Source organism: Garra rufa, chromosome 11 (assembly GCF_049309525.1).
Source record: "Garra rufa chromosome 11, GarRuf1.0, whole genome shotgun sequence".
Taxonomy (NCBI): Eukaryota; Metazoa; Chordata; class Actinopteri; order Cypriniformes; family Cyprinidae; genus Garra; species Garra rufa.
In genome coordinates, this window is record NC_133371.1 from 49,390,296 (window position 1) to 49,418,287 (window position 27,992).

The 27,992-nt window shown below is 39.5% G+C and overlaps 1 protein-coding gene across 1 annotated transcript; it reads left to right on the top strand.

Annotated features, from left to right (window-relative positions):
- LOC141345232 (normal mucosa of esophagus-specific gene 1 protein-like) lies at positions 1 to 27,980 on the top strand. The gene is made up of 4 exons (XM_073850121.1): positions 1 to 106; positions 214 to 302; positions 961 to 1,021; positions 27,771 to 27,980. The coding sequence occupies exons 1-4, from the start codon at positions 65 to 67 to the stop codon at positions 27,837 to 27,839; spliced, it is 261 nt and encodes an 86-aa protein (XP_073706222.1). The 5' UTR covers positions 1 to 64; the 3' UTR covers positions 27,840 to 27,980.
- The last annotated feature ends 12 nt before the right edge of the window (positions 27,981 to 27,992 follow it).

Genomic DNA, 27,992 nt, shown 5'->3' on the forward strand with positions numbered 1-27,992 from the left:
CTGGATCTGAATGGAATGTTCTGAATTTAGCTTTTTTAGGAAACCTCAGTGTATCAGGTGAAAGATGTATGGAGGATTTTTTCAACTGCTTAAGAAGAAGAAGGAGGTGAGGAAGACTGCATCATCATCTTCATCACTCTCATCAGTCTGCTGTGGATTATTATATAGTAGCCTACCTCTGTTTAATTGTTTATTTACTGATTGTTGTCATAGTTAATTCCTTTGATCGGGTTTGTGGGATTTGCTGCAGTTGGAGCAGCAACAGCCTCCATTTACTTCTTACTGACCAAACCGGACGTCATGTGAGAAACTTATCATTTTTATGGGTTTAATATTATGATTTATTTCATTTCTGGGTTTAATAAGTTAATAGGTTTTTGCTTTTAATCTCTATTCATCTCTTTATTGTTTTATTTATTATTCTAAACTTAGTTATTCTTGAGAAAATTGAAGTTTTAAATTGAACATACATAAAATGAAACTACCTGAGCAAGTCTGATATGCAGCTGAAAAGTTAATATGTGACCCTGGAGCACAAAACCAGTCTTAAGTAGCACAGGTTTATTTGTAGGAATGGCCAAAAATACATTGTATGGGTCAAAATTATAATTTTTTCTTTTATGCCAAAAATCATTAGGATATTAAGATCATGTTCCATGAAGATATTTAGTAAATTTCCTACTGTAAATATATCAAAACTTAATTTTTGAATAGTAATATGCATTGCTAAGAACTTCATTTTGGACAACTTAAAAGGTGATTTTCTCAATATTTAGATTTTTCTGCCCCCTCAGATTCCAGATTTTCAAATAGTCGTATCTCAATCCAATTTTTGTTCTATTTCAGTTGATGTATAAACTTAAATTGAACAAAATTCACCCTTACGACTGGTTTTGTGGTCCAGGGTCACATAAAAGCTGTACGGTGATTTCTAAAGTTCAATTTTCTTGAATTTTATAGTTTAAATAAAAGGGGAAATCCAGAGCCATGGGAGACATTAGATCCATCAAAACCACAAAAGGTAATAAACACTCTTTATTCATAGTTTATGCTGCATGTAGATTGTAAACAGCAACTAGATATGTACATTTCCTGAAGAAAATGTGAGTGGTGCTTGCGGTGGCAAAACTCGGCCCTCGGTTGCTAGGGTGTTGATATGCAGTTGCTATGGCACCCATGATGGTTGCTAGGGCCGTTGCTATGGTTCCCGGGGTGGTTGCTAGGGTGTTGCTATGCGGTTGCTAGGGTACACGGTGTGGTTGCTAGGGTGTTGCTATGCGGTTGCTAGGGTACCCGGAGTGGTTGCTAGGGCCGTTGCTAGGGTACCCGGGGTGGTTGCTATGGCCGTTGCTAGGGTACCCGGGGTGGTTGCTAGGGTGTTGCTATGTGGTTGCTAGGGTACCCGGAGTGGTTGCTAGGGCCGTTGCTAGGGTACCCGGGGTGGTTGCTAGGGCCGTTGCTAGGGTACCCAGGGTGGTTGCTAGGGTGTTGCTATGCAGTTGCTAGGGTAACCAGGGTGGTTGCTAAGGTGTTGCTATGCGGTTGCTATGGTACTCAGGTGGTTACTAGGGCCGTTGCTATGCGGTTGCTAGGGTACTTGGGTGGTTGCTAGGGCCGTTGCTAAGGTACCCGGGGTAGTTGCTATGGCATTGGTAGGCAGTTGCTATTTGTCAAAGATCATTAATATGTAGTGTTATAAAGGTCTTTGCCTGATTAGCCTTTAGCTAATTGCTATTAGCATGCAGCCATTGAGTGCTAGCATGTGTAGCATGTTGAGAGTTTGCTAGCATGAGTCAAAAGTAGCAACTCCCATGTCTATACGACATTCTGATACAAAGATATAGGTCTTGCTAATTGGTTGCTAGGGTACTCTGTTTGGTTGCTAGGGAGTGGCCAATGACAACACTGTAAAGTGTAGTTGCCAGTATGAGTGATATAAACCAACCCCCATGTCCCAGCCAACATTTGTATGTGGGGCCCATGTGGGTTTGAAATGGGCTGAAAAATGGGCCCCATGTAGGATTGTCCGCGGGTTCCATAATGGCCCTATGTTAATTGCCCACATGGATATCATATAGGATTGCACTCGCCACTAGGTGGGACCTAACTGGGCAACATGCACAAGACCCACATGGGTCCCAGCTTTAACCCAGCTAAGTTTTATATGTGGGGCCAATGTGGGTCTTAAATGGGCTGAAAAATGGGCTCTATATGGGATTGTCCGCGGGTTCCATAATGGCCCCATGTTAACTGCCCACATGGATTTCATATAGGACTACACTTGCCACTAGGTGGGACCTAACTGGGCAACATGCACAAGACCCACATGGGTCCCAGCTTTAACCCAGCTAAGTTTTATATGTGGGGCCAATGTGGGTCTTAAATGGGCTGAAAAATGGGCTCTATATGGGATTGTCCGCGGGTTCCATAATGGCCCCATGTTAACTGCCCACATGGATTTCATATAGGACTACACTTGCAGCTAGGTGGGACCTAACTGGGCAACATGCACAAGACCCACATGGGTCCCAGCTTTAAACCAGCTAAGTTTTATATGTGGGGCCAATGTGGGTCTTAAGTGGGCTGAAAAATGGGCTCTATATGGGATTGTCCGCGGGTTCCATAATGGCCCCATGTTAACTGCCCACATGGATTTCATATAGGACTACAATTGCCGCTAGGTGGGACCTAACTGGGCAACATGCTTAAGACCCACATGGGTCCCAGCTTTAAACCAGCTAAGTTTTATATGTGGGGCCAATGTGGGTTTTAAATGGGCTGAAAAATGGGCTCTATATGGGATTGTCCGCGGGTTCCATAATGGCCCCATGTTAACTGCCCACATGGATTTCATATAGGACTACACTTGCCACTAGGTGGGACCTAACTGGGCAACATGCACAAAACCCACATCGGTCCCAGCTTTAACCCAGCTAAGTTTTGTATGTAGGGCCAATGTGGGTCTTAAATGGGCTGAAAAATGGGCTCTATATGGGATTGTCCGCGGGTTCCATAATGGCCCCATGTTAACTGCCCACATGGATTTCATATAGGACTACACTTGCTGCTAGGTGGGACCTAACTGGGCAACATGCTTAAGACCCACATGGGTCCCAGCTTTAAACCAGCTAAGTTTTATATGTGGGGCCAATGTGGGTTTTAAATGGGCTGAAAAATGGGCTCTATATGGGATTGTCCGCGGGTTCCATAATGGCCCCATGATAACTGCCCACATGGATTTCATATAGGACTACACTTGCCGCTAGGTGGGACCTAACTGGGCAACATGCTTAAGACCCACATGGGTCCCAGCTTTAAACCAGCTAAGTTTTATATGTGGGGCCAATGTGGGTTTTAAATGGGCTGAAAAATGGGCTCTATATGGGATTGTCCGCGGGTTCCATAATGGCCCCATGATAACTGCCCACATGGATTTCATATAGGACTACACTTGCCGCTAGGTGGGACCTAACTGGGCAACATGCTTAAGACCCACATGGGTCCCAGCTTTAAACCAGCTAAGTTTTATATGTGGGGCCAATGTGGGTTTTAAATGGGCTGAAAAATGGGCTCTATATGGGATTGTCCGCGGGTTCCATAATGGCCCCATGTTAACTGCCCACATGGATTTCATATAGGACTACACTTGCCACTAGGTGGGACCTAACTGGGCAACATGCACAAAACCCACATCGGTCCCAGCTTTAACCCAGCTAAGTTTTGTATGTAGGGCCAATGTGGGTCTTAAATGGGCTGAAAAATGGGCTCTATATGGGATTGTCCGCGGGTTCCATAATGGCCCCATGTTAACTGCCCACATGGATTTCATATAGGACTACACTTGCCACTAGGTGGGACCTAACTGGGCAACATGCACAAGACCCACATCGGTCCCAGCTTTAACCCAGCTAAGTTTTGTATGTGGGGCCAATGTGGGTTTTAAATGGGCTGAAAAATGGGCTCTATATGGGATTGTCCGCGGGTTCCATAACGGCCCCATGTTAACGGCCCACATGGATTTCAAATTAGATTGCACTTGCCACTAGGTGGGACCCAACTGGGCAACATGCGCAAGACCCATCTTGTTCCCAGATTTGGGTACTACAAGGTTACTACATGGGCTGAAATACGGGCTGTAACTGGGATTGTCCATGGGTTCCATGCTGGCCCCAGCAACTTATGCATGGGGCCAAGCTAGCAATCATCTGGGTTCCATCTAAAATAATATCAACACCACACAAATAAATTTTTAAGGATTAAAGCACACAGTGAGATTAAAATATTTTCAAATTTAAATTTTATTGAAGACACACAAGGACAGCATTTAAATAAGCAGATTAATGTCAGATTAAAGGAATAGTTCACTAAAAAAAATGAAAATTTGATGTTCATTTGCTTACTCTGAGGGGATCCAAGATGTAGGTGACTTTGTTTCTTAGTAAAACACAAACAAAGATTTTTAACTGAAACCATTGCAGTCTGTCAGTCATATAATGGCAGTCAATAGTTACCAAATCATTAAGAGTAAAAAAAAAACATGCACAGACAAAACCAAATTAAACACTGTGGCTTGAGACGATGCATTGAGGTCTTGAGACACATAACGATGGGTCTGTACATGTAACTGAACAGCATTTATATCATTATTAAACTCTGATCCACCGGAACATTCAGGTGTATGGAGCATAGGGGTGGGCGATATGACCTAAAATTAATATCACGGTATTTTTCATCTTTTGAACGGTGACGGTATAATATCACGGTATTACTTTTTTTGGTACATTTTGGGAGGAGTAGCCTGTCCTGTCCCTTTAGTATGTGAATACAGTTAATATTTTTTATAATATAATAAGTAAATGGTATGTATCCTTATCAAAAAGAGACATGGGAGAGTATTATCCATTCTCAACATATTTATTTTGCAAAAAACCTAAAGATCTTACTTAGTGTACAACAAAACACAAATTATTTTTTATTGAAATTTAATTTCTGCAATATATAAAACCTTTAAATAACTGGGGGAAATCAACCCATAGCAACAGTTTAAAAGTAGACCAATTCTGTGGGGAAAAACGCGGACTTGGCAACCCTGCATCCAACACCAGCTGCTGGAGTTAATGTCATTGTACACATGAGTACGAAATTTTCGTCCGAGATTTTTGCACGTTAAAAAAAATACAGGTTATGTTAATCGAGTTTACACACTGCCTCTGAAACTTTCGTCCGTCATAAAAAAATTCGGATCGTGTTTGATTTTCTGCATGTTCGCATCCATAATAAGCATTTTGATAAGGATGGCGAATATGAGAAAACAAACAAAACAAAAAAAAAAAAACGCATACGAAAATCGGACTCAGTGTACAATGACCTTTAGATTTGAATGATCACGGGTCGAAAGTAAAGAGAGATGACAAAAACAGACTGGAGAATTTGCTGTAATCTTGTACTCACTGACAAATATCTATTATAAGATGTGCTGCTCCTTTACACAGAGTGTGCGTTATCGCAAAATCGTAAGTAAAAGTAAAAACAGCGCGAGCACTCAGTTAAAAGCGATTTCTATACCCTGCATATTGAAAGTGCGAAAATTATATACAATATTAGTTCGCCTCGCGCCCGCTCAATTTGTGATCCGCTGTGTAAATCCTTCGGCTGGCCGACCTGGAAAAGTCCGCCTCTGGTATAGGCTACAGGCCCGACCTTTCTTCACGATGTTTCACCAGTCGTTTAATGGCCACTCCCCTTTTACCTACCACCTGCAAAGCTGATACGAATATGTTTTACTTTTTTATTTACAACAAGATATATAGTATAAGGTCAGGTATTCAGACCACAACTGAACGTTTGAAGAAAATGTAATGCCTTATTATTTAGAATTAGCTATTATTGATGTAAATGCAGCCGTTCGAGGCACATAATTGATTTATTACGGTATTGACGGTATTAGAAAATCCATGTCGTTGCGCAATGTCACACCAGTGCTGACTATGACACCGGTGTACCGCCCACCCCTAATGGAGCATGTTCACAGTAGCTGACGTGTGGTGCATCAACATGCTCTGGCAATGTAGTCAAAAGTTTGTCTTTGTAGGTGAAAAGTCAATACTCCCAGATGAGTTCACACAAGGAAATGTAATCTTTTAGTTTTTAATCGGTTACCAGAATTTGTATAAGCACAAGTAATTACCATTTTGATAAGCCAATATGCTCATGTAAACAATGAGTGACGTATACGTGTGATAGATCACACACGGACTGGGTGAACATTCTCAGGACAGTAGAACGTTCCGGTGGATCAGAGGTAAATAATAATATAAATACTGTTCAGTTTTTTGCACAGACCGATCGTTTTATGTCTTAAAGGGATAGTTCACCCAAAAATGAAAATGTGATGTTTATCAGCTTACCCCCAGGGCATCCAAGATGTAGGTGACTTTGTTTGTAGTCTGTCAGCCATATGATGGCAGTGGATGGGCACGAACCTTTAAAAGTGAAAAAAAAAAAAAAAAAACATGCACAGACAAATCCAAATTACACCCTGCGGCTCGTGACGATACATTGATGTCCTAAGACACGAAACGATCGTTTTTTTATGAGAAACTGAACAGTATTTATATAATTTTTTACCTTTGATACACAGCCACGTCTAACTGTCCTGAGCACGAACTCATCATCCGGCTCGTTACATGTGTACGCGTTCTGGCGTAGTATACGTAAATGCCGGAAGTCATCTATCCCGTGTGTACGACACTCATTATTTACACAGTGCACAGAGATTTTGTGTATAGCGGCTATTCAAAATGGTAATTACTTGCATTTATCCTGATTGTTCAAACCGATTGAAAGCTAAAAATTACGTTTGCGCAAACTCATCCAGGACTGCTGACTGTTCACCGATTTCCCCTTACGACGTTTGCGTATACTACGCCAGAGAGCGTACACATGAAATGAGCCGGAGGTTGAGCTCACACTCAGGACAGATGGACGTGGCTGTGTATCAAAGGTAAAAAATTATATAAATACTGTTCAGTTTCTCACAAAAAAAACACTATTGTTTTGTGTCTTAGGACATCAATGTATCGTCATGAGACGCAGGGTGTAATTTGGATTTGTCTGTGCATGTTTTTTTTTTTTACTTTTAAAGGTAAAACCAAGCACTAAGCCCATCCACTGTTATTATGTGGCTGACAGACTGCAAGGGTTTGAGTTAAATATCTGAAGAAACAAAGTCACCTACATCTTGGATGCCCTGTGTGTTTAGTTTTTTTTTGTTTTTGGTAAAAAGATTTGGTAACCACTGACTGTCCTTTAAAGAGCATCTCTTCAAAGTTATAAACCTACTTGTTCAAAATAATGTAAAAGTTAATACTTTTTTTAACCTGTATTTGACCTAATATTTACTGAAACCTTCAAACATTTGAACAGGAAATAAATGGGAAACAATTAGAAGCATCAGCAACGATACATTTGTGCTTACAGTGCAGACAGTCACTTGTGCATTCTAGACATCCTCTGTACTCCTCCGTCTCTTGTTCCAATTTTGAGAGATCCCCATCAGCTTCTTGCCAATCATTTCAGCTTTCTTAAGAACCTCTGCAAAACAAATTTGTTTAAATATACTGAATATGCAAGATCAAATTACAAATAGCATTTTTGTGCTTGACTGAATTAGGCTAATGCTTAAAATGAAAATAATTGTCAAAAAGATGACATAAAATAAGGAAACTGCCCTCACCTACAGAAAGGAAAACAACAGAGTAAAAAACAAGCTGTACAGATTCTATTCCAATAGACAGGTTTTCTAGGATGTGTTTAGTAAATTGTTAAAAAAAAAAATGTAACTTACATGTTAAAACAACATATTAAAGAAAAACAACTATTACTCAGGATAATACTAAAAATAATAATAATTATAAAAATAATTCTAAATTGTCATAGAATTGGAGTGTCATTGGAGGGGCATTAGGGAAATCAATAGAGAATTACTGTTCATTCATTCAAACTAATCTAATTAAATTTTTTATTGATAAAATCAGTTTATGAAGCATACAGATCTGGCCATTTAAAATGCGCGCGGGAAGTAAAGTGGTCTCGCGTGACGCCGGTGTATTCCAAGGGAACACGGAAAATACAATGACATAGGAAAGACATGATCAGTAGGGGGCAGTCATGTAACGCACTGGACTGGAGCAGGCTGAAAACATTGCTGCAAACTAAAGGGTACGGTAACCTGGAGGGGACACCTTCGGTTCACTTATGTTTGTCGTGGCCACACAAATGAATTCGTAGGAACGTCATATTACTTTTTGTCATTGCCACGAGATATTAATTCCTGGGAATGTCATATTATGTCGTGGCCACAAGATTATTTTGTCGAGGTAACGACATCGTTATGTTTAATGCATAAACAAACCTGCGTAACCATAACCCAGGATTATCAGAGATAGGTTTGTTAATATTTTTTATTTTGAGTTAAGAAATGATTATATTAATTGTTATAGAAATTAATGCAATATTAAGTTATATATTAACAATAGGCAATGCTGTATATGCGAATGTCTGTGCGCGATGTAGACAGCATTCAAAAGTTTATCAAGAATAAATATTACATATAAGTACTTCAAATTAAATAGCCCTGCAAGAAACATTTTATGCATCCTAAAGTCTTATCCATTAATTGATCCTCTTTTTTCTGTAATAAATTTATTATTCGTTTATATTCATTATGTCCCCCTTAATTTCGATCTCTTAATCTCATTTTTAGTCTAATTATAACCTTTATAGTGTTTCATTGTCGAGTGAATCATTCACGTTCCATTTGTAAATCGTTTATGGTCACACACGGGCATTAATACAATCATAAAGTCAAAACTTTATTGGCATAATTGTCGTTCACAATATTTGCTAAATATATGCCAAATAGCATATACAGAAAGTTATTTAGGTTAAGCGATTCACAATAAAGAAAAAAGTAGATAGCTCTAAATCACTTATTATTTATTATTATTATAGGTTATTATTATTTCAATACCTGGTTAGGGCTATTTATTTTTAACGCCTGACAATTATGCCAATAACGTTTTGACTTTTTGATTGTGTTTATCCCCGTGTGTGACGATAAATGAGCATGTTTTCATTTACAAATGAAACTGCGTGATGATTCATTTCTCAGTAAAACAGTTTAGTATTTATATAGTCTAGTCTATTAATTAGACGAAACTAAATAAAATATGTTCAATTCAACCTTTAAACTACATTCCAGTAAAAATCAGTCATATCATATGTCAAGCATTTACAGAATCATTTACATGAACGTTAAAGAGAGCCAAATTAAGGGAATAAAAATATATACAAAAATAACAGGCTAATAAAAATAATATTAGTAATACTAATACTAATGATAATGATAATAATATTAAGACAAATACGAAAAAAAGACTATTTAATAGAAGGAATGTAGGCCTATTTTACTGTGTGACGATAAATTATTTCCAAATGAAACTACGTGAATGATTCACTCTTCAATTATTTGTCTATTAATTAGACTAAATAAAATACAATATATGTTAAATTTAAGCTTTAAACTGCATTCCAGTAAAAACCGCAGTCATAGAACCTTTACAGTATCATTTACGTTCAGAATGTTATGTAACGAGATCAAAATGAAGGAAAAAATAACGAACATAAACGAATAATACAAATATTACGGAAAAAAAGAAGGTCAGTCAATGGACAAGATTGTGGGATGCATGAAATGTTTCTTGCAGGGCTATTTAATTTGAAGTAGGCCTACATGTAATACATGTAAACACTTGTGAAAGCTGTCTACATTGCGCACAGACAGCATTAGTATATACAGCATCGCCTATATAATTATTTAATATTGTATTAATTTCTATAACAATTAATATAATAATTTCTTAACTCAAAATAAAATATCTCAAATAATTCTGGGTTACTAATGTCACGCAGGTTTGTTTATTCATTAAACTCGTGGCCACGAGAAATGCATGTTGAGCAAAAATACATTTCACGAAAATAATATAAAATTACAAAACAAAGAAAACAAATGGAATGAGGGATAAGCTTTAAAGTTCACGTAAAAGCCAAATATTAAGCGGCATCCTTCATGTTTTCTTTATTCAGCAAATACTTTACAGTTTTGAATTATGTTCAGCTTCTGTTTTTATGACCATAAATGACAGGTTTTTTTTTTTTTTTTTTTTTTTTTTAGAAAAACGTCCGAACACCGGTCTCAAAAGAAGCGAAAGTCTTGTTTCCACCAGCGCGGCATTTTTTTATTCACCGTAATTGATGGATGTCTAAAACAAAAATAAGGAGAATCCTAAAACATATTAATATACATTTCTTAAAATAATAACATCTGAACTTCGTACACAACAATACGGCAACGACTTTACAACAGGACACATTATTTTATTTTAAAGTAGCTTGTACACCAATGGATTTCAGATGTCAGGATATTTCAGACCGCATCTCCACAGCATAATCACTCTAATATTAAACATACGGGTCAGGAGGCGGGTCGGGTACAATATTTTATTTTTTTATTTGGCGGTCCGAGTTGCGGGCGGGTTAGTTGAAAACGCAATCGGTTTCGGGTTGTTTATCCACTGACCCGCGCATCACTGGTGTCAGGGCCGTGGACACTAATGTTTTGAAAAAAGTGGAGCGAGTGAGGAAAGCTTTCCCCTTCTCCCTGGCATGCATTTGAATGCTGAATTCGAAATGCAACTGAATGCAGTCGGAATCCGCCCCCAGCACCCCCAAAATAGTCTCCAAATGTTGATTACAACAAGGCAACAGACAGCATTCAACACCCCACCCCACCCCCACTCTGCCATTCATAAACATTTCGCTCTTTATACTGCATGCCGCTTAACTCTGATGCCTCATTAACGGCTACTTTTCAGAAAACTGAAAAAAAAAACGGAAAAAAAAACACTTCCCTTTGGTTTCCCAGAACAGACTTAAGCCTAGTTCCAGGCTTAACGAACTTCTTCGAAATAGAAGAACTACTTTTCCACTTTAAAAAAAAGAAAAAGAAAAAAGGTGGGGAAAAATTGCATAACTCACTGGAGCACTTTTGATACTTAACAACTGTATTCGTTGTCAGTCATATAAGCTTTATTGTTTTGAAAAGTGAGCCTTCTGTTTATTTGTCTAAATTATTTTCTAAATTAGGATATAATACTAGGCTATAGTATTTACATGGACATTAGGCCAAATCTACATGGGTTTCTTCCCTTTCACTTCAATTAGTTTTTAAGAAAAAAAAAAAAAACTGCATGGGCAGTGCGCCATCTTAATGTACAGCATCAAAAATGTAAGAACAAATCTAAAGACAATAATAATAATAATAATAATAATAATAATAATAATAATAATAATAATAATAATAATAAAATTAATTATTAACACTCCTAAAAGTACAGTATAGTGCTCAGATACACTTAAGTTAGGTGACCTAATTGATACTTTATTTCAACTTTTCAATTATTTCATTAATTTACAAATAAACAAATGCCTTTCCGATATGATATAAGTGAAAAGGGAGACGATTTCGAAAATGATTTCACCAAAAGGCGGACGCGAACTCGGGTCTCCCGCGTCAAAAACGATATGTTACTCGTATTATCACTTGCGCCACTGAAAATGTTGCACAAGAGCCTTTTGTAATATTTGTAAATATGGCCTATTTGCATTGTGTAGAAACATTAAATAAAAGGCACCAGACTACAGAAAATGGCATATACTAAAGTATTGTTTTCTGTTTTTACATTTTTACATTTATTTTGCTTCCGACGCCCATGCTTGATGATGAAGTATAGTCTATAGGATATAACAAAGTGCTTTTCCAGTCCCGATTCGACGAGGTTTTATTCCGCATCCACCCGCTCCCGCTATATTAACTATATTATTCGCCCGCTGCCCGCTTAGAATAAATTTCTAAGCACCAAAATCGCAAAAACAAATCAAAATAATAATAATAATAATAATAATAATAATAATAAATAAATAAATTAGCCTAATTAATTTTTAACTCTATAAAAACTGTAGTTTATATTTATCCTCTCCATTTCTATTTCTCGCTACTCAAATTAATTGTCAGTGTATCTAAAATTGTGTATCTTAGAAAAAGAAAAAGACGAACTACCTCTTAAACATGCATATCTTAATTTGATGTTGCTTTAAAACGCTGAAATATATAATGTATTTTATTCTGAAGGTGAAATTTGTCGAGTTATTTAACTGCCCGCGGCGCCGTCAGGAAAACTTTTTTCCCCCTTTAATTAAGTGGATACAGCTTACAATACTCCTTCAAGAGTACGGGATTGCTCAAAACTATGCTATTTTACATATTTCTGTTATTTGTGTACAATCACAATGAAAAAACAGATGTGTATGCTATTTGTTAAAAAAAAAATGGAAACGAGATGCTAGTTTAAGGGCGCATCACAGAAATTGCCTACAATTCTGCATATAGGCTTGCTACTTATTAATTTTATTTTATTTCATTTTGTTAAATTATTATTCATTAAGAAAATTATATTTCGCATATGGGCATTTTTATTTATTTTACATACAGCTTTTTTGGGGTTTTCTCTGTGCATAAGATCTGCGCGTGACGCTCTGATGTTTCTGCTGCTTTTTGCTTGTGTACAATTAACCCCTCAAAACGAATTTAGCTGTTATTAATGTGACACAGCCACGTTTCAATTTAAATTTAAATGTAATTTAACACAATCTGGTCGTTAATAGGCTAATAACTAAACGCGTCGGTTGTCGTTTGAAAAAAAAAAACAGAAATTAACATTTCTATTTTCAATGCAGTCTAATAAAAGTTCATCAGGAAAAAAAGAAAATAAAATAAAACTGCTCCTGCTTATGAATAAATTTTTGCTTGATGATGAAGTATCTAAATAGTCTATACTCTATAGGATATAACAAAGTGCTTTTCCAGTCCCGCTTCCACGAGGTTTTATTCCGCATCCACCCGCTCCGCGCTATATTAACTATATTATTCGCCCGCTGCCCGCTTAGAATACATTTCTAAGCACCAAAATCGCAAAAATACTGTAGTTTATATTTATCCTTCCCATTTCTATTTGTCTCTACTCAAATTAATTGTCAGTGTATCTAAAATTGTGTATCTTAGAAAAAGAAAAAGACGAACTACCTCTTAAACATGCATATCTTAATTTGATGTTGCTTTAAAACGCTGAAATATATAATGTATTTTATTGTGAAGGTGAAAGTTGTCGAGTTATTTAACTGCCCGCGGCGCCGTCAGGATCACTTGATTTTTTTTTCCCCTTAATAAAGTGGATACAGCTTACAATACTCGTTCAAGAGTACGGCATTGCTCAAAACTATGCTATTTTACATATTTCTGTTATTTGTGTACAATCACAATAAAAAAATAAAAAAAACAGATGTGTAGGCTATTTGTAAAAAAAAAATAATAATGGAAACAAGATGCTGGTTTAAGGGCGCATCACAGAAATTGCCTAAAATTCTGCATACAGGCTTGCTACTTATTAATTTGTTAAATTATTATTCATTCAGAAAAGAAAAACATATATTTCTTATGTGGGCCTATTTTATTTATTATTATATATAGGTTTATTGGGTTTTTCTCTGTGCATAAGCTCTGCGCGTGAGGTTCTGATGTTTATGCTGCTTCTTGCTTGTGTATAATTAATCCCTGAAAACGAATTTAGCGGTTTACGTCAGTTGTCGGTTGGAAAAATAAAATAACCGAAATTAACATTTCTATTTCCGATGCAGTCTAATAAATGTTCGTCAGGAAAACAAAGAAAGAAAACAAAATAACAATACAACTGCACCTGCTTATGAATAGGCTATCTTTTTGCTATTGGTTTGAACCATAATTTCAGGAAAGAGGAATCATTGAACTATGGTACTGGTATTTGTGACCAACGCCCCCTAGAGCTGGCCATGGTGTTTGGCTACAGAATGTTGTTCCTTGCGCCTCCTGGTGGATATTATATGAAGTGCAACAACGTTGTAAAAAAATCAAAAAAAGCCGCTGCGGTAGGACGCGTGCCCACGCGTGCCGAATTGCAGGCTGCCGCGTGAAAATAGACGCATTTTTAATGGCCAGATCTGTAAATATGCAATGTGTTTTAAAGGACCACTTCAATTATTGTTATGAGTTAACCATTTAGAAAATAATAATAATAATAATAACAACAAAAATGATAATACATTTTTTTATCAAGACTTTGTCATTTTACTATTAGGCAGATTCTCGCATTTATATTCTATGTCCATGGATGGAATCGACCAACAAAATAATGCTTAAAGGGATAGTTCACCCAAAAATGAAAATTTGTTTATCTGCTTACCCCCAATGCATCCAAGATGTAGGTGACTTTGTTTCCTAAGAAAAACACAAACAGAGATTTTTAACGAAAACCGGTGCAGTCTGCCAGCCTTATCATGGACGTGGATGGGCACCAAACCTTTAAAAGTAAACAAAAACATGCACAGACAAATCCAAATTACACCCTGCGGCTTGTGACGATACATTGATGTCTTAAGACACGAAAAGATCGTTTTTTGCGAGAAACTGAACAGTATTTATATCATTTTTTACCTTTGATACACAGCCACGTCCATCTGTCCTGAGCACGAGTTTGGCATCAGTTACGTTACATGTGCTCGCGCTCAGGCGAAGAATACGCAAACGCCGTAAGGGGAAATCAGTACAAGTCCCGGATGAGTTTTAAATCGGTTTGAACAATCAGGATACGCGCAAGTAATTACCATTTTGAATAGCCGCTATAGCCACAATCTCTGAGCACTGTGGAAACAATGAGTGTTGTATTCATGCGACAGATCGCTTCCGGTGTTTGTGTATACTATGCCAGAGCGCTACACGAATAACGATCCGGATGATGAGCCCGTGCTCAGGACAGATGGACGTGGCTGTGTATCAAAGGTAAAAAATGATATAAAAACTGTTCAGTTTCTAACAAAAATCGATCGTTTCGTGTCTTAGGACATCAATGTATCCTCACGAGTCGCAGGGTATAATTTGGATTTGTCTGTGCATGTTTTTGTTTACTTTTAAAGGTTTGGTGCCCATCCACGTCCATGATAAGGCTGGCAGACCGCACCAGTTTTCGTTAAAAATCTTCGTTTGTGTTTTTCTGAGGAAACAAAGTCACCTACATCTTGGATGCATTGGGGGTAAGCAGATAAACATCAAATTTTCATTTTTGGGTGAACTATCCCTTTTAAGTATTTTTTATTATTATTAATATTATTAATGCTGATGATTTATGAGTGATTTAAAATAGAAATTTTAAAATATTCTTCTTTGTGCCGTTGGAAAACAACTGAGTTGATCACAAATTTGGACCATTCTTAAATTTCCAGGATGGATCGACTTAAGGGTTACAGTTTTAATAACATAAGTTAGAGCTCTTAGATAAACTAAAATACTAAAACTTTTTTTTTTTTTTACTACCTGAAGATTTAACAAAAAAATATATAATAATAAAATAAAAAATAAAATAACACGTAATTGTAGGTTCTGGCAAATTAATTTTTAGAGTCAGTTTAGAATTTAAATCATTACACATAATTCAGAATCCTAACTGCACACTGTATTAAGTAAATTATGTAAAAACAAATTTAAATAGGACATAAAAGTAAATTAAAAAGTACATTTTATTAAATTACATCAAATCAAAACTTTGCAAATAGTTAATAAATCCATACCAGAAGTTCTAGTGGAGTGTAGCAGATAAAGAAGAGCCCTCCACTAAATTGCCAGTAATCAGCTGAATCCTCAGTCGGTCTGGGGTGGGCTGATAAGTCCTTAAAAATAAAGATTTCACTTTTAAAATTCTTTTGAACTCTTATACAAAATGTTTTTCAATCGTACCAACATTTGCCACTATAAATCATTCAGAAAACATGAACAGTCAGCTTTGAGACTGTTAGTTATTATATAATTAAAAATGTAAGAATATGCCTAACTCATGGCAATCCAAAAAGAAAAAATGTGAATCCCCAAAAAGACACTGGATTCACAACAATAGACTCTTTTTTATAAATGTATCAAAACAAGGTAAACACAATTGTAGCTTAAAAATTAGTGCACCCAAATCAAACCAAAACTTAACATAATTTTACCTGCAGCTGCATTTATCCAGACCCATTTAAGGCTCATGAAGGACTCATAATATTTTTTGTAGTGAAACAACTAAAGGACTGATGATGGTAGCATGTTCTCCGTATTTGTTATCTCAGATGAAGAAAGACAAAAGAATAAAAAAGTTAGTCATATTGATAATCAGTGGGGCAAATGTCTTACAAATGTATTTTTGATTATGAGAAGAACCATACTTTTATATTTTAATCCCATGAAAGATTTAGAATCAAAGATTAAAAATAATGTTATTGGTAGCAGTTTGTGTTTTATAGTTAGATTCCTGTGTTTCCGAGCTTTAATAGCACTTTCATCACTGTACTCATTGCTCCTTCTCATGCATTGCGTTTAAATTAGCTGACAACATTCGTAGCCTATCTATAACACATAGCAATATCAGGGGCTACAAATACGTGCTAATATGCTAATCGCGATTAGCATCTGGTGTAACATCTTTGATGAAGCACAGATGCAAGTCATAGTGCGTCTGTTACCTCATGTGGAATTTACACAGAAAGAACATAAAGCTAGAAAGACTGAAATATGTTCCCTTACCTGATATCAGCAATCTGCTTGCAGGACCTCACAGATCCAGTCCGGTCTTCCTCTGTGTTCACATTCCAGCTTTTGTTCTCCACATGTCACAACGCGAGTTAATTTAAAATAAAAATGTAACAAACTAACGTATTTTCAAACTTGACCAGTAAAGGCGCGCACAGCTGTCATTGGCCAGTTACTTGTCAGATGGCAGTCAGCTTAACCAATCATGATCCCTCCAGCAAGGTTATACAACCAGCGTGGTAATGGCAAGATAAAGATTTTTTTTTAAAGAAATATGTGTGTTTAGTGTTATTTGTAGGCTGTATTATTTTAATAGTTGTTCAAAATTTGTTTTCAGTGTATGAAATAAAAATGCAGTTGTAGCCATTCACAAAATTGTAGGTCCACAAAATCAAAACAAAGATATTGATTCAAAATACATACACTATATAGCCAAAAGTACCCTTCTAATGAACAGGTTTGGCTACTTTAGTAATTTCCATGAGTACAAATCTTAATGTTTAAGCATAAAATTATATTCTAGGGAATTAATTTTAATAGCAACAGTTTTAACATAACAATGCCTTTGTGTATAAGGCAAGGTTCAAATTGAAATGATTGATTCAGTCAGTGTGGAAGAACTTGACTGGTCTGCATAAAGCCAAGTCTTAATCCCAGTTGAACACCTCGGTGTGACTTTAAATGCAGACATTGAGCCAAAAAGTTATCACCAAACACCGATGACTTGTACATATCGGTACAGTCATTTTGGACAAATCCAAAACTTTTTCAACAGAGATAAAAATACAATTTTTAAATAGGCTACATTAATTATGTTCCCATTTTTGTTGCCACAGTTTTAGAAGTGCCTATTTCTGTTTTAAAGAAGGGGTGTCCTAATACTTTTGTCCATGTGGTGTTTGTACAAGTCATTGGTGTTTGGCGATGAGTTTTTGGCTCAAGGTCATTTAAAAATCAGTCCAGAGGTGTTCAACTGGGATTAGGACTTGGCTTTATGCAGACCAGTCAAGTTCTTCCACACTGACTGAATCAGTCATTTCGGTTTGAACCTTGCCTTATACACAAAGGCATTGTCATCTTACAATTGAAGAGGCTCCTGTCCAAACTGTTGCTATAAAATTAGAAGCACACAATTCCCTATAATATCATTTTATGCTTAAACATTAAGTTTGTTCTAATGGAAATTACTAAAGTAGTCAAACCTGTTCATTAGAAGGGAGAAAATACTGGCAATAGTGTATCATGTAAAAAAAAAAATCAACTTTGATTTACAAGTATTTTTGTTAACCCTTTTCAATCATTTAGCAAACCATTTTATAACTTTGATGGTTTGTCATGTGCTGGGACATAAAATAAAAAAAAGCTAATGATACATTTCAGAAACATAAAATTCCATAATATCTTTCTTTACTTGGGCTATTTTATTATATGAACTGATGACCTTACAAAATTTAAAAGAATATCTCTAGAAATGCATTTGTCACTCCGACTGACCATAAAACTGGGGGAGTTTCACTAAATCAGGGCACATGACAAGCTGCTAGAGGGTTTGATTTCTTCTACCCGTCTCAAAGCGATTACAATCCAAATATGTTATCCCATTATTTAGAGATAATTAGTAATCTCTAACCTTTTCATTAAAGTGCACAGTTTTCCTTATTTTTTTCTTATATAAAAACATCTATTGTGATAAGCATTGTGCTGTAACTCACAAAATCAGACCACTAAAAACTGACACTTTGAATATGTAATGTCCTATGAGTGTACAGGTCATTTGCCCAATTTCAGATATCAAAAGACATGTGCTATGCAGGACATTTTTGACCACACCCAGGTTTGACCTGGTTTGCCTGTACCAGCTGGGTTCTTCAGCTCCAAAATTCTGCTATCATTACCTCACCTTAAGTTGTACTAAACCTGTATTAATTTTTTCTGTGTAATAAAAACAATATACACAAATATTTTGGGAAATTATCTTAACAAAAAGTTTCTGGCCCCCAATGACTTCCATAGCCTTTTTATTTATTAATTTTTATTTCCCAAGATGTGTCCAGCAACTGGCTTCCAACATTCTTTAAAATAACTATTTCAAAAATAATTTAGATAATGTTCAACAGAAGAAAGACTTCATGCAGGTTTTGAACAGAGAATGAGCAAATGACGACAGAATTGTGACGATTGTCTTGCTGAGTTTAGTTCTAACTCTAACCAAACACGGCTCTAACCAAAAGCTAATCATAATGCTCCAAACTATTTGTAAATTAGACACAGTCATGTTTGATTAGGGTTAGAATCATATTTGGTTTGGCCAAGAGGACCCCATGTCCCTTATGAAAATTTATAATGGTTTTACAATGAAAAAAAAATATAAGTATTGTAGTTATTTTTTGGTAACTATCAATTAACTATGTGGGTACCAATTTGGCCCCATGTGGGCTCCCTATATGGGACTGATTGTGTTTGCCCATGCCAAACCCATATGGTTTATGAAACCGGGCCCCATATGTGTTTCCCAGTTTTGAACCCATATAGACGTTAACTATGTGGGTACTACCTTGGCCCCATGTAGGCAGACTGTATGGGATTGATTGAGTTTGCCCATGCCAAACCCATATGGTTTATCAAAGTGGGCCCCATATGTGTTTCCCCATTCTGAACCCATATAGACGTTAACTATCTGAGTACTACATTGGCCCCATGTAGGCAGCCTGTATGGGATTGATTGAGTTTGCCCATGCCAAACCCATATGGTTTATCAAACCGGGCCCCATATGTGTTTCCCCGTTTTGAACCCATATAGACGGTAACTATCTGGGTACTACATTGGCCCCATGTAGGCAGACTGTATGGGACTGATTGAGTTTGCCCATGCCAAACCCATATGGTTTATCAAAGCGGGCCCCATATGTGTTTCCCCATTCTGAACCCATATAGACGTTAACTATCTGGGTACTACATTGGCCCCATGTAGGCAGACTGTATGGGACTGATTGAGTTTGCCCATGCCAAACCCATATGGTTTATCAAAGCGGGCCCCATATGTGTTTCCCCATTCTGAACCCATATAGACGTTAACTATCTGGGTACTACATTGGCCCCATGTAGGCAGACTGTATGGGACTGATTGAGTTTGCCCATGCCAAACCCTTTTGGTTTATCAAACCGGGCCCCATATGTGTTTCCCCATTCTGAACCCATATAGACGTTAACTATCTGGGTACTACATTGGCCCCATGTAGGCAGACTGTATGGGACTGATTGAGTTTGCCCATGCCAAACCCTTTTGGTTTATCAAACCGGGCCCCATATGTGTTTCCCCATTCTGAACCCATATAGACATTAACTATCTGGGTACTATATTGGCCCCATGTAGGCAGACTGTATGGGATTGATTGAGTTTGCCCATGCCAAACCCATATGGTTTATCAAAGTGGGACCCATATGTGTTTCCCCATTCTGAACCCATATAGACGTTAACTATCTGGGTACTACATTGGCCCCATCTAGGCAGACTGTATGGGATTGATTGAGTTTGCCCATGCCAAACCCATATGGTTTATCAAAGTGGGCCCCATATGTGTTTCCCCATTCTGAACCCATATAGACGTTAACTATCTGAGTACTACATTGGCCCCATGTAGGCAGCCTGTATGGGATTGATTGAGTTTGCCCATGCCAAACCCATATGGTTTATCAAACCGGGCCCCATATGTGTTTCCCCATTCTGAACCTATATAGACGTTAACTATCTGGGTACTACATTGGCCCCATGTAGGCAGACTGTATGGGATTGATTGAGTTTGCCCATGCCAAACCCATATGGTTTATCAAAGTGGGCCCCATATGTGTTTCCCCATTCTGAACCCATATAGACGTTAACTATCTGAGTACTACATTGGCCCCATGTAGGCAGCCTGTATGGGATTGATTGAGTTTGCCCATGCCAAACCCATATGGTTTATCAAACCGGGCCCCATATGTGTTTCCCCATTCTGAACCTATATAGACGTTAACTATCTGGGTACTACATTGGCCCCATGTAGGCAGCCTGTATGGGATTGATTGAGTTTGCCCATGCCAAACCCATATGGTTTATCAAACCGGGCCCCATATGTGTTTCCCCGTTTTGAACCCATATAGACGGTAACTATCTGGGTACTACATTGGCCCCATGTAGGCAGACTGTATGGGACTGATTGAGTTTGCCCATGCCAAACCCATATGGTTTATCAAAGCGGGCCCCATATGTGTTTCCCCATTCTGAACCCATATAGACGTTAACTATCTGGGTACTACATTGGCCCCATGTAGGCAGACTGTATGGGACTGATTGAGTTTGCCCATGCCAAACCCATATGGTTTATCAAAGCGGGCCCCATATGTGTTTCCCCATTCTGAACCCATATAGACGTTAACTATCTGGGTACTACATTGGCCCCATGTAGGCAGACTGTATGGGACTGATTGAGTTTGCCCATGCCAAACCCTTTTGGTTTATCAAACCGGGCCCCATATGTGTTTCCCCATTCTGAACCCATATAGACATTAACTATCTGGGTACTATATTGGCCCCATGTAGGCAGACTGTATGGGATTGATTGAGTTTGCCCATGCCAAACCCATATGGTTTATCAAAGTGGGACCCATATGTGTTTCCCCATTCTGAACCCATATAGACGTTAACTATCTGGGTACTACATTGGCCCCATCTAGGCAGACTGTATGGGATTGATTGAGTTTGCCCATGCCAAACCCATATGGTTTATCAAAGTGGGCCCCATATGTGTTTCCCCATTCTGAACCCATATAGACGTTAACTATCTGGGTACTACATTGGCCCCATCTAGGCAGACTGTATGGGATTGATTGAGTTTGCCCATGCCAAACCCATATGGTTTATCAAAGTGGGCCCCATATGTGTTTCCCCATTCTGAACCCATATAGACGTTAACTATCTGAGTACTACATTGGCCCCATGTAGGCAGCCTGTATGGGATTGATTGAGTTTGCCCATGCCAAACCCATATGGTTTATCAAACCGGGCCCCATATGTGTTTCCCCATTCTGAACCTATATAGACGTTAACTATCTGGGTACTACATTGGCCCCATGTAGGCAGACTGTATGGGATTGATTGAGTTTGCCCATGCCAAACCCATATGGTTTATCAAAGTGGGCCCCATATGTGTTTCCCCATTCTGAACCCATATAGACGTTAACTATCTGAGTACTACATTGGCCCCATGTAGGCAGCCTGTATGGGATTGATTGAGTTTGCCCATGCCAAACCCATATGGTTTATCAAACCGGGCCCCATATGTGTTTCCCCATTCTGAACCTATATAGACGTTAACTATTTGGGTACTACATTGGCCCCATGTAGGCAGACTGTATGGGATTGATTGAGTTTGCCCATGCCAAACCCATATGGTTTATCAAACCGGGCCCCATATGTGTTTCCCCATTCTGAACCTATATAGACGTTAACTATCTGAGTACTACATTGGCCCCATGTAGGCAGCCTGTATGGGATTGATTGAGTTTGCCCATGCCAAACCCATATGGTTTATCAAACCGGGCCCCATATGTGTTTCCCCATTCTGAACCCATATAGACGTTAACTATCTGGGTACTACATTGGCCCCATGTAGGCAGACTGTATGGGATTGATTGAGTTTGCCCATGCCAAACCCATATGGTTTATCAAAGTGGGCCCCATATGTGTTTCCCCATTCTGAACCCATATAGACGTTAACTATCTGAGTACTACCTTGGCCCCATGTAGGCAGCCTGTATGGGATTGATTGAGTTTGCCCATGCCAAACCCATATGGTTTATCAAACCGGGCCCCATATGTGTTTCCCCATTCTGAACCCATGTAGACGTTAACTATCTGGGTACTACCTTGGCCCCATGTAGGCAGCCTATATGGGATTGATTGAGTTTACCCATGCCAAACCCATATGGTTTATCAACGTGGGCCCCATATGTGTTTCCCCGTTTTGAACCCATATAGATGGTAACTGTCTGGGTACTACATTGGCCCCATGTAGGCAGACTGTATGGGATTAATTTGAGTTTACCCATGCCAAACCCAGATGGTTTATCAACGTGGGCCCCATATGTGTTTCCCCTTTCTGAACCCATATAGACGTTAACTATCTGAGTACTACCTTGGCCCCATCTAGGCAGCCTGTATGGGATTGATTGAGTTTGCCCATGCCAAACCCATATGGTTTATCAAACCGGGCCCCATATGTGTTTCCCCATTCTGAACCCATATAGACGTTAACTATCTGGGTACTACATTGGCCCCATGTAGGAAGACTGTATGGGATTGATTGAGTTTGCCCATGCCAAACCCATATGGTTTATCAAAGTGGGCCCCATATGTGTTTCCCCATTCTGAACCCATATAGACGTTAACTATCTGGGTACTACATTGGCCCCATGTTGGCAGACTGTATGGGATTGATTGAGTTTGCCCATGCCAAAACCATATGGTTTATCAAAGTGGGCCCCATATGTGTTTCCCCATTCTGAACCCATATAGACGTTAACTATCTGAGTACTACCTTGGCCCCATGTAGGCAGCCTGTATGGGATTGATTGAGTTTGCCCATGCCAAACCCATATGGTTTATCAAACCGGGCCCCATATGTGTTTCCCCATTCTGAACCTATATAGACGTTAACTATCTGGGTACTACATTGGCCCCATGTAGGCAGCCTGTATGGGATTGATTGAGTTTGCCCATGCCAAACCCATATGGTTTATCAAACCGGGCCCCATATGTGTTTCCCCATTCTGAACCCATGTAGACGTTAACTATCTGGGTACTACCTTGGCCCCATGTAGGCAGCCTATATGGGATTGATTGAGTTTACCCATGCCAAACCCATATGGTTTATCAACGTGGGCCCCATATGTGTTTCCCCGTTTTGAACCCATATAGATGGTAACTGTCTGGGTACTACATTGGCCCCATGTAGGCAGACTGTATGGGATTAATTTGAGTTTGCCCATGCCAAACCCAGATGGTTTATCAACGTGGGCCCCATATGTGTTTCCCCTTTCTGAACCCATATAGACGTTAACTATCTGAGTACTACCTTGGCCCCATGTAGGCAGCCTGTATGGGATTGATTGAGTTTGCCCATGCCAAACCCATATGGTTTATCAAACCGGGCCCCATATGTTTTTCCCCATTCTGAACCCATATAGACGTTAACTATCTGGGTACTACATTGGCCCCATGTAGGCAGACTGTATGGGACTGATTGTGTTTGCCCATGCCAAACCCTTTTGGTTTATCAAACCGGGCCCCATATGTGTTTCCCCATTCTGAACCCATATAGACGTTAACTATCTGGGTACTACATTGGCCCCATGTAGGCAGACTGTATGGGATTGATTGAGTTTGCCCATTCCAAACCCATATGGTTTATCGAAGTGGGCCCCATATGTGTTTCCCCATTCTGAACCCATATAGACGTTAACTATCTGAGTACTACCTTGGCCCCATGTAGGCAGCCTGTATGGGATTGATTGAGTTTGCCCATGCCAAACCCATATGGTTTATCAAACCGGGCCCCATATGTGTTTCCCCATTCTGAACCCATATAGACGTTAACTATCTGGGTACTACCTTGGCCCCATGTAGGCAGCCTATATGGGACTGATTGTGTTTGCCCATGCCAAACCCATATGGGTTATCAAAGTGGGCCCCATATGTGTTTCCCCGTTTTGAACCCATATAGATGGTAACTATCTGGGTACTACATTGGCCCCATGTAGGCAGACTGTATGGGATTGATTGAGTTTGCCCATGCCAAACCCATATGGTTTATCAAAGTGGGCCCCATATGTGTTTCCCCTTTCTGAACCCATATAGACGTTAACTATCTGAGTACTACCTTGGCCCCATGTAGGCAGCCTGTATGGGATTGATTGAGTTTGCCCATGCCAAACCCATATGGTTTATCAAACCGGGCCCCATATGTTTTTCCCCATTCTGAACCCATATAGACGTTAACTATCTGGGTACTACCTTGGCCCCATGTAGGCAGCCTATATGGGATTGATTGAGTTTACCCATGCCAAACCCATATGGTTTATCAACGTGGGCCCCATATGTGTTTCCCCGTTTTGAACCCATATAGATGGTAACTATGTGGGTACTACATTGGCCCCATCTAGGCAGCCTGTATGGGATTGATTGAGTTTGCCCATGCCAAACCCATGTGGGTTATCAAAGTGGGCCCCATATGTGTTTCCCCGTTTTGAACCCATATAGATGGTAACTGTCTGGGTACTACATTGGCCCCATCTAGGCAGCCTGTATGAGATTGATTAAGTTTGCCCATGCCAAACCCATATGGGTTATCAAAGTGCGCCCCATATGTGTTTCCCCGTTTTGAACCCATATAGATGGTAACTATGTGGGTACTACATTGGCCCCATCTAGGCAGCCTGTATGGGATTGATTGAGTTTGCCCATGCCAAACCCATATGGGTTATCAAAGTGGGCCCCATATGTGTTTCCCCGTCTTGAACCCATATAGATGGTAACTATCTGGGTACTACATTGGCCCCATCTAGGCAGCCTGTATGGGATTGATTGAGTTTGCCCATGCCAAACCCATATGGGTTATCAAAGTGGGCCCCATATGTGTTTCCCCGTCTTGAACCCATATAGATGGTAACTATCTGGGTACTACATTGGCCCCATCTAGGCAGCCTGTATGGGATTGATTGAGTTTGCCCATGCCAAACCCATATGGGTTATCAAAGTGCGCCCCATATGTGTTTCCCCGTTTTGAACCCATATAGATGGTAACTATCTGGGTACTACATTGGCCCCATCTAGGCAGGATGTATGGGATTGATTGAGTTTGCCCATGCCAAACCCATTTGGTTTATCAAACCGGGCCCCATATGTGTTTCCCCATTCTGAACCCATATAGACGTTAACTATCTGGGTACTACCTTGGCCCCATGTAGGCAGCCTATATGGGATTGTTTGAGGTTACCCATGCCAAACCAATATGGTTTATCAAAGTGGGCCCAATATGTGTTTCCCCATTTTGAACCCATATAGATGGTAACTATCTGGGTACTACATTGGCCCCATCCAGGCAGCCTGTATGGGATTGATTGAGTTTGCCCATGCCAAACCCATATGGTTCATCAAAGCGGGCCCCGTATGTGTTTCCCCATTCTTAAACCATATAGACGGTAACTATATGGGTACTACCTTGGCCCCATGTAGGCAGCCTGTATGGGATTGATTGAGTTTGCCCATGACTGACCCATATGTTAAACCCATATGGGCCCCACTTGTATAGACCATTTTGAGCCCATATGCTCATTGCTCATTAGTGACCCAGCTGGGACCCACATGGGGAGCCCACCTCTTTTGACCCATGTGGGACCTACTTAGCTACCTCAAGTGGGCCCCAGATAAGATGCCCATTTTGGGACCATGCCCACTTGGTACCCATATAGCCCAAGCATAAACCATGTGGGCCCCACATATGCATGTTGGCTGGGGTCTCTGTGACATTCAGGTCTGAAGATATGCCTGTGTGGCTTCGGGTTGCTAGGGTACTCTGTTTGGTTGCTAGGGAGTGGCCAATGACGACACTGTAAATTGTAGTTGCCAGTATGAGTGATATAAACCAACCCCCATGTCTCTGTGACATTCAGGTCTGAAGATATGCCTGTGTGGCTTTGGGTTGCTAGGGTACTCTGTTTGGTTGCTAGGGAGTGTCAATGTTGAATGATGATTGGGCGTTTGCTGCCCCGACTCAAAGAAGTCCGCCCCCATGTCTCTATGACACTCTGATCCAGAGATATGCATCTGGGCCCTTATAATGGAAGTCTATGGGATCAGTTGCTAGGGTGCCCTAAATGGTTGCTAGGGCGTGGCTTGACACCTTCATGATGATCCGGAGAGTCTGATTGGCCATCTGAGTAAAATGAGCCCGCCTCCATGTCTCTAGGCCAATGTGATGCTGAGTTATGCCCAATGCAAAATCCCTATGTAAATTACAATGGGTTTTCATGGGACGTCCCTTACCATAGAAAGTCAATGGGGCAAATTTGGAGAGCTCTTGCACCCCAGGGGTACAACTTTTACCCCATTGCGAGGAGTCTTCTCGCACAGCTTGATAGCCTCCCCAGATGTGGCGAATCACGTGTTTCTACGAAATTCTTGCTTGGCGCTACGTCCCGTCAAAATTCGCCCCAGTGCGTTGTCTATGGGATTTTGGGGCCGAATTATTACCCCAGGTGACATCATCGTACCCCTGATCGCTTATAAAAGTCGGGGATCTACATTCCCGTATTGTCCACACAATTTGACGCCCATTTCGAGGGTCTACGACAAAAATTGCGGGACGCGGGGCGTGCCAAAATTTGAATGAAAGAGGGGCATTTGCGCCCCAGGGGTACAACTTATACCCCATTGCGAGATGTGTTCTTGCACAGCTTGACAGCCTCTCCAGTTGTAGTGAATCACGTGTTTCTACGAAATTCTGGGTCTGCGCTATGTCCCGTTAAAGTTGGCCGTAATGCATTGTCGTTGTAAATTTTGGGGTGGTTTTTTGCCCCGTGTGACATCATCGTACCCCCGATCCCTTATAAAAGTCATAGCACACCGAGTCTATATAGGACGCACGATTTGACTTCGTTTCGAGGGTCTACGACAAAAACTGCGGGACTAGTTACGCGCCGAAAAACGTACGGAAGAAGTAAGAAGAAGAAGAAGAAGAAGAAGAAGAAGAAGAATAAGTATGTGAGATAGTAATAGTGATGCTTTGCCTATGGCAAGCACCACTAATAATATCAGATAAGTTTGGAGTGAATAGTGATGACCTTTGAGATGCTCTGAGGATGAACACCATCCTGTTGACTTTAGACATTTAAAGTACCCTTAGTTTCATCTGGAAGCTCATGTAAAGCTGATAATCTCCAACAGGTTGTTTCTGTCTCCGTTCAGCTCATGTACATCAACCAGCAGTGGAAACCAGTGGAAGAGCTGGAGCTGGTGAAGAAACTGACCAAATGATCTGTTCTTGTTCTTTCATTCTGAATGTTCATGCTGTTGTAATCGGGATATAGTTTATCTGAACACTGGATTGCATTGTAAACATGCACTGTGAAAATCACCTGTGTACTGGATCTTAACTTAAATAAATTAATGAATGAATCTGTTGTTCCT

Bases quoted from the DNA above. Each gene is read 5' to 3' on its own strand.
- LOC141345232 (XM_073850121.1), top strand. From the start codon at position 65: ATGTATGGAGGATTTTTTCAACTGCTTAAGAAGAAGAAGGAG. The intron at 107-213 runs GTGAGGAAGACT...TTGTTGTCATAG, and splicing joins TGCTTAAGAAGAAGAAGGAG to TTAATTCCTTTGATCGGGTT. The intron at 1,022-27,770 runs GTAATAAACACT...GTCTCCGTTCAG, and splicing joins ATCCATCAAAACCACAAAAG to CTCATGTACATCAACCAGCA.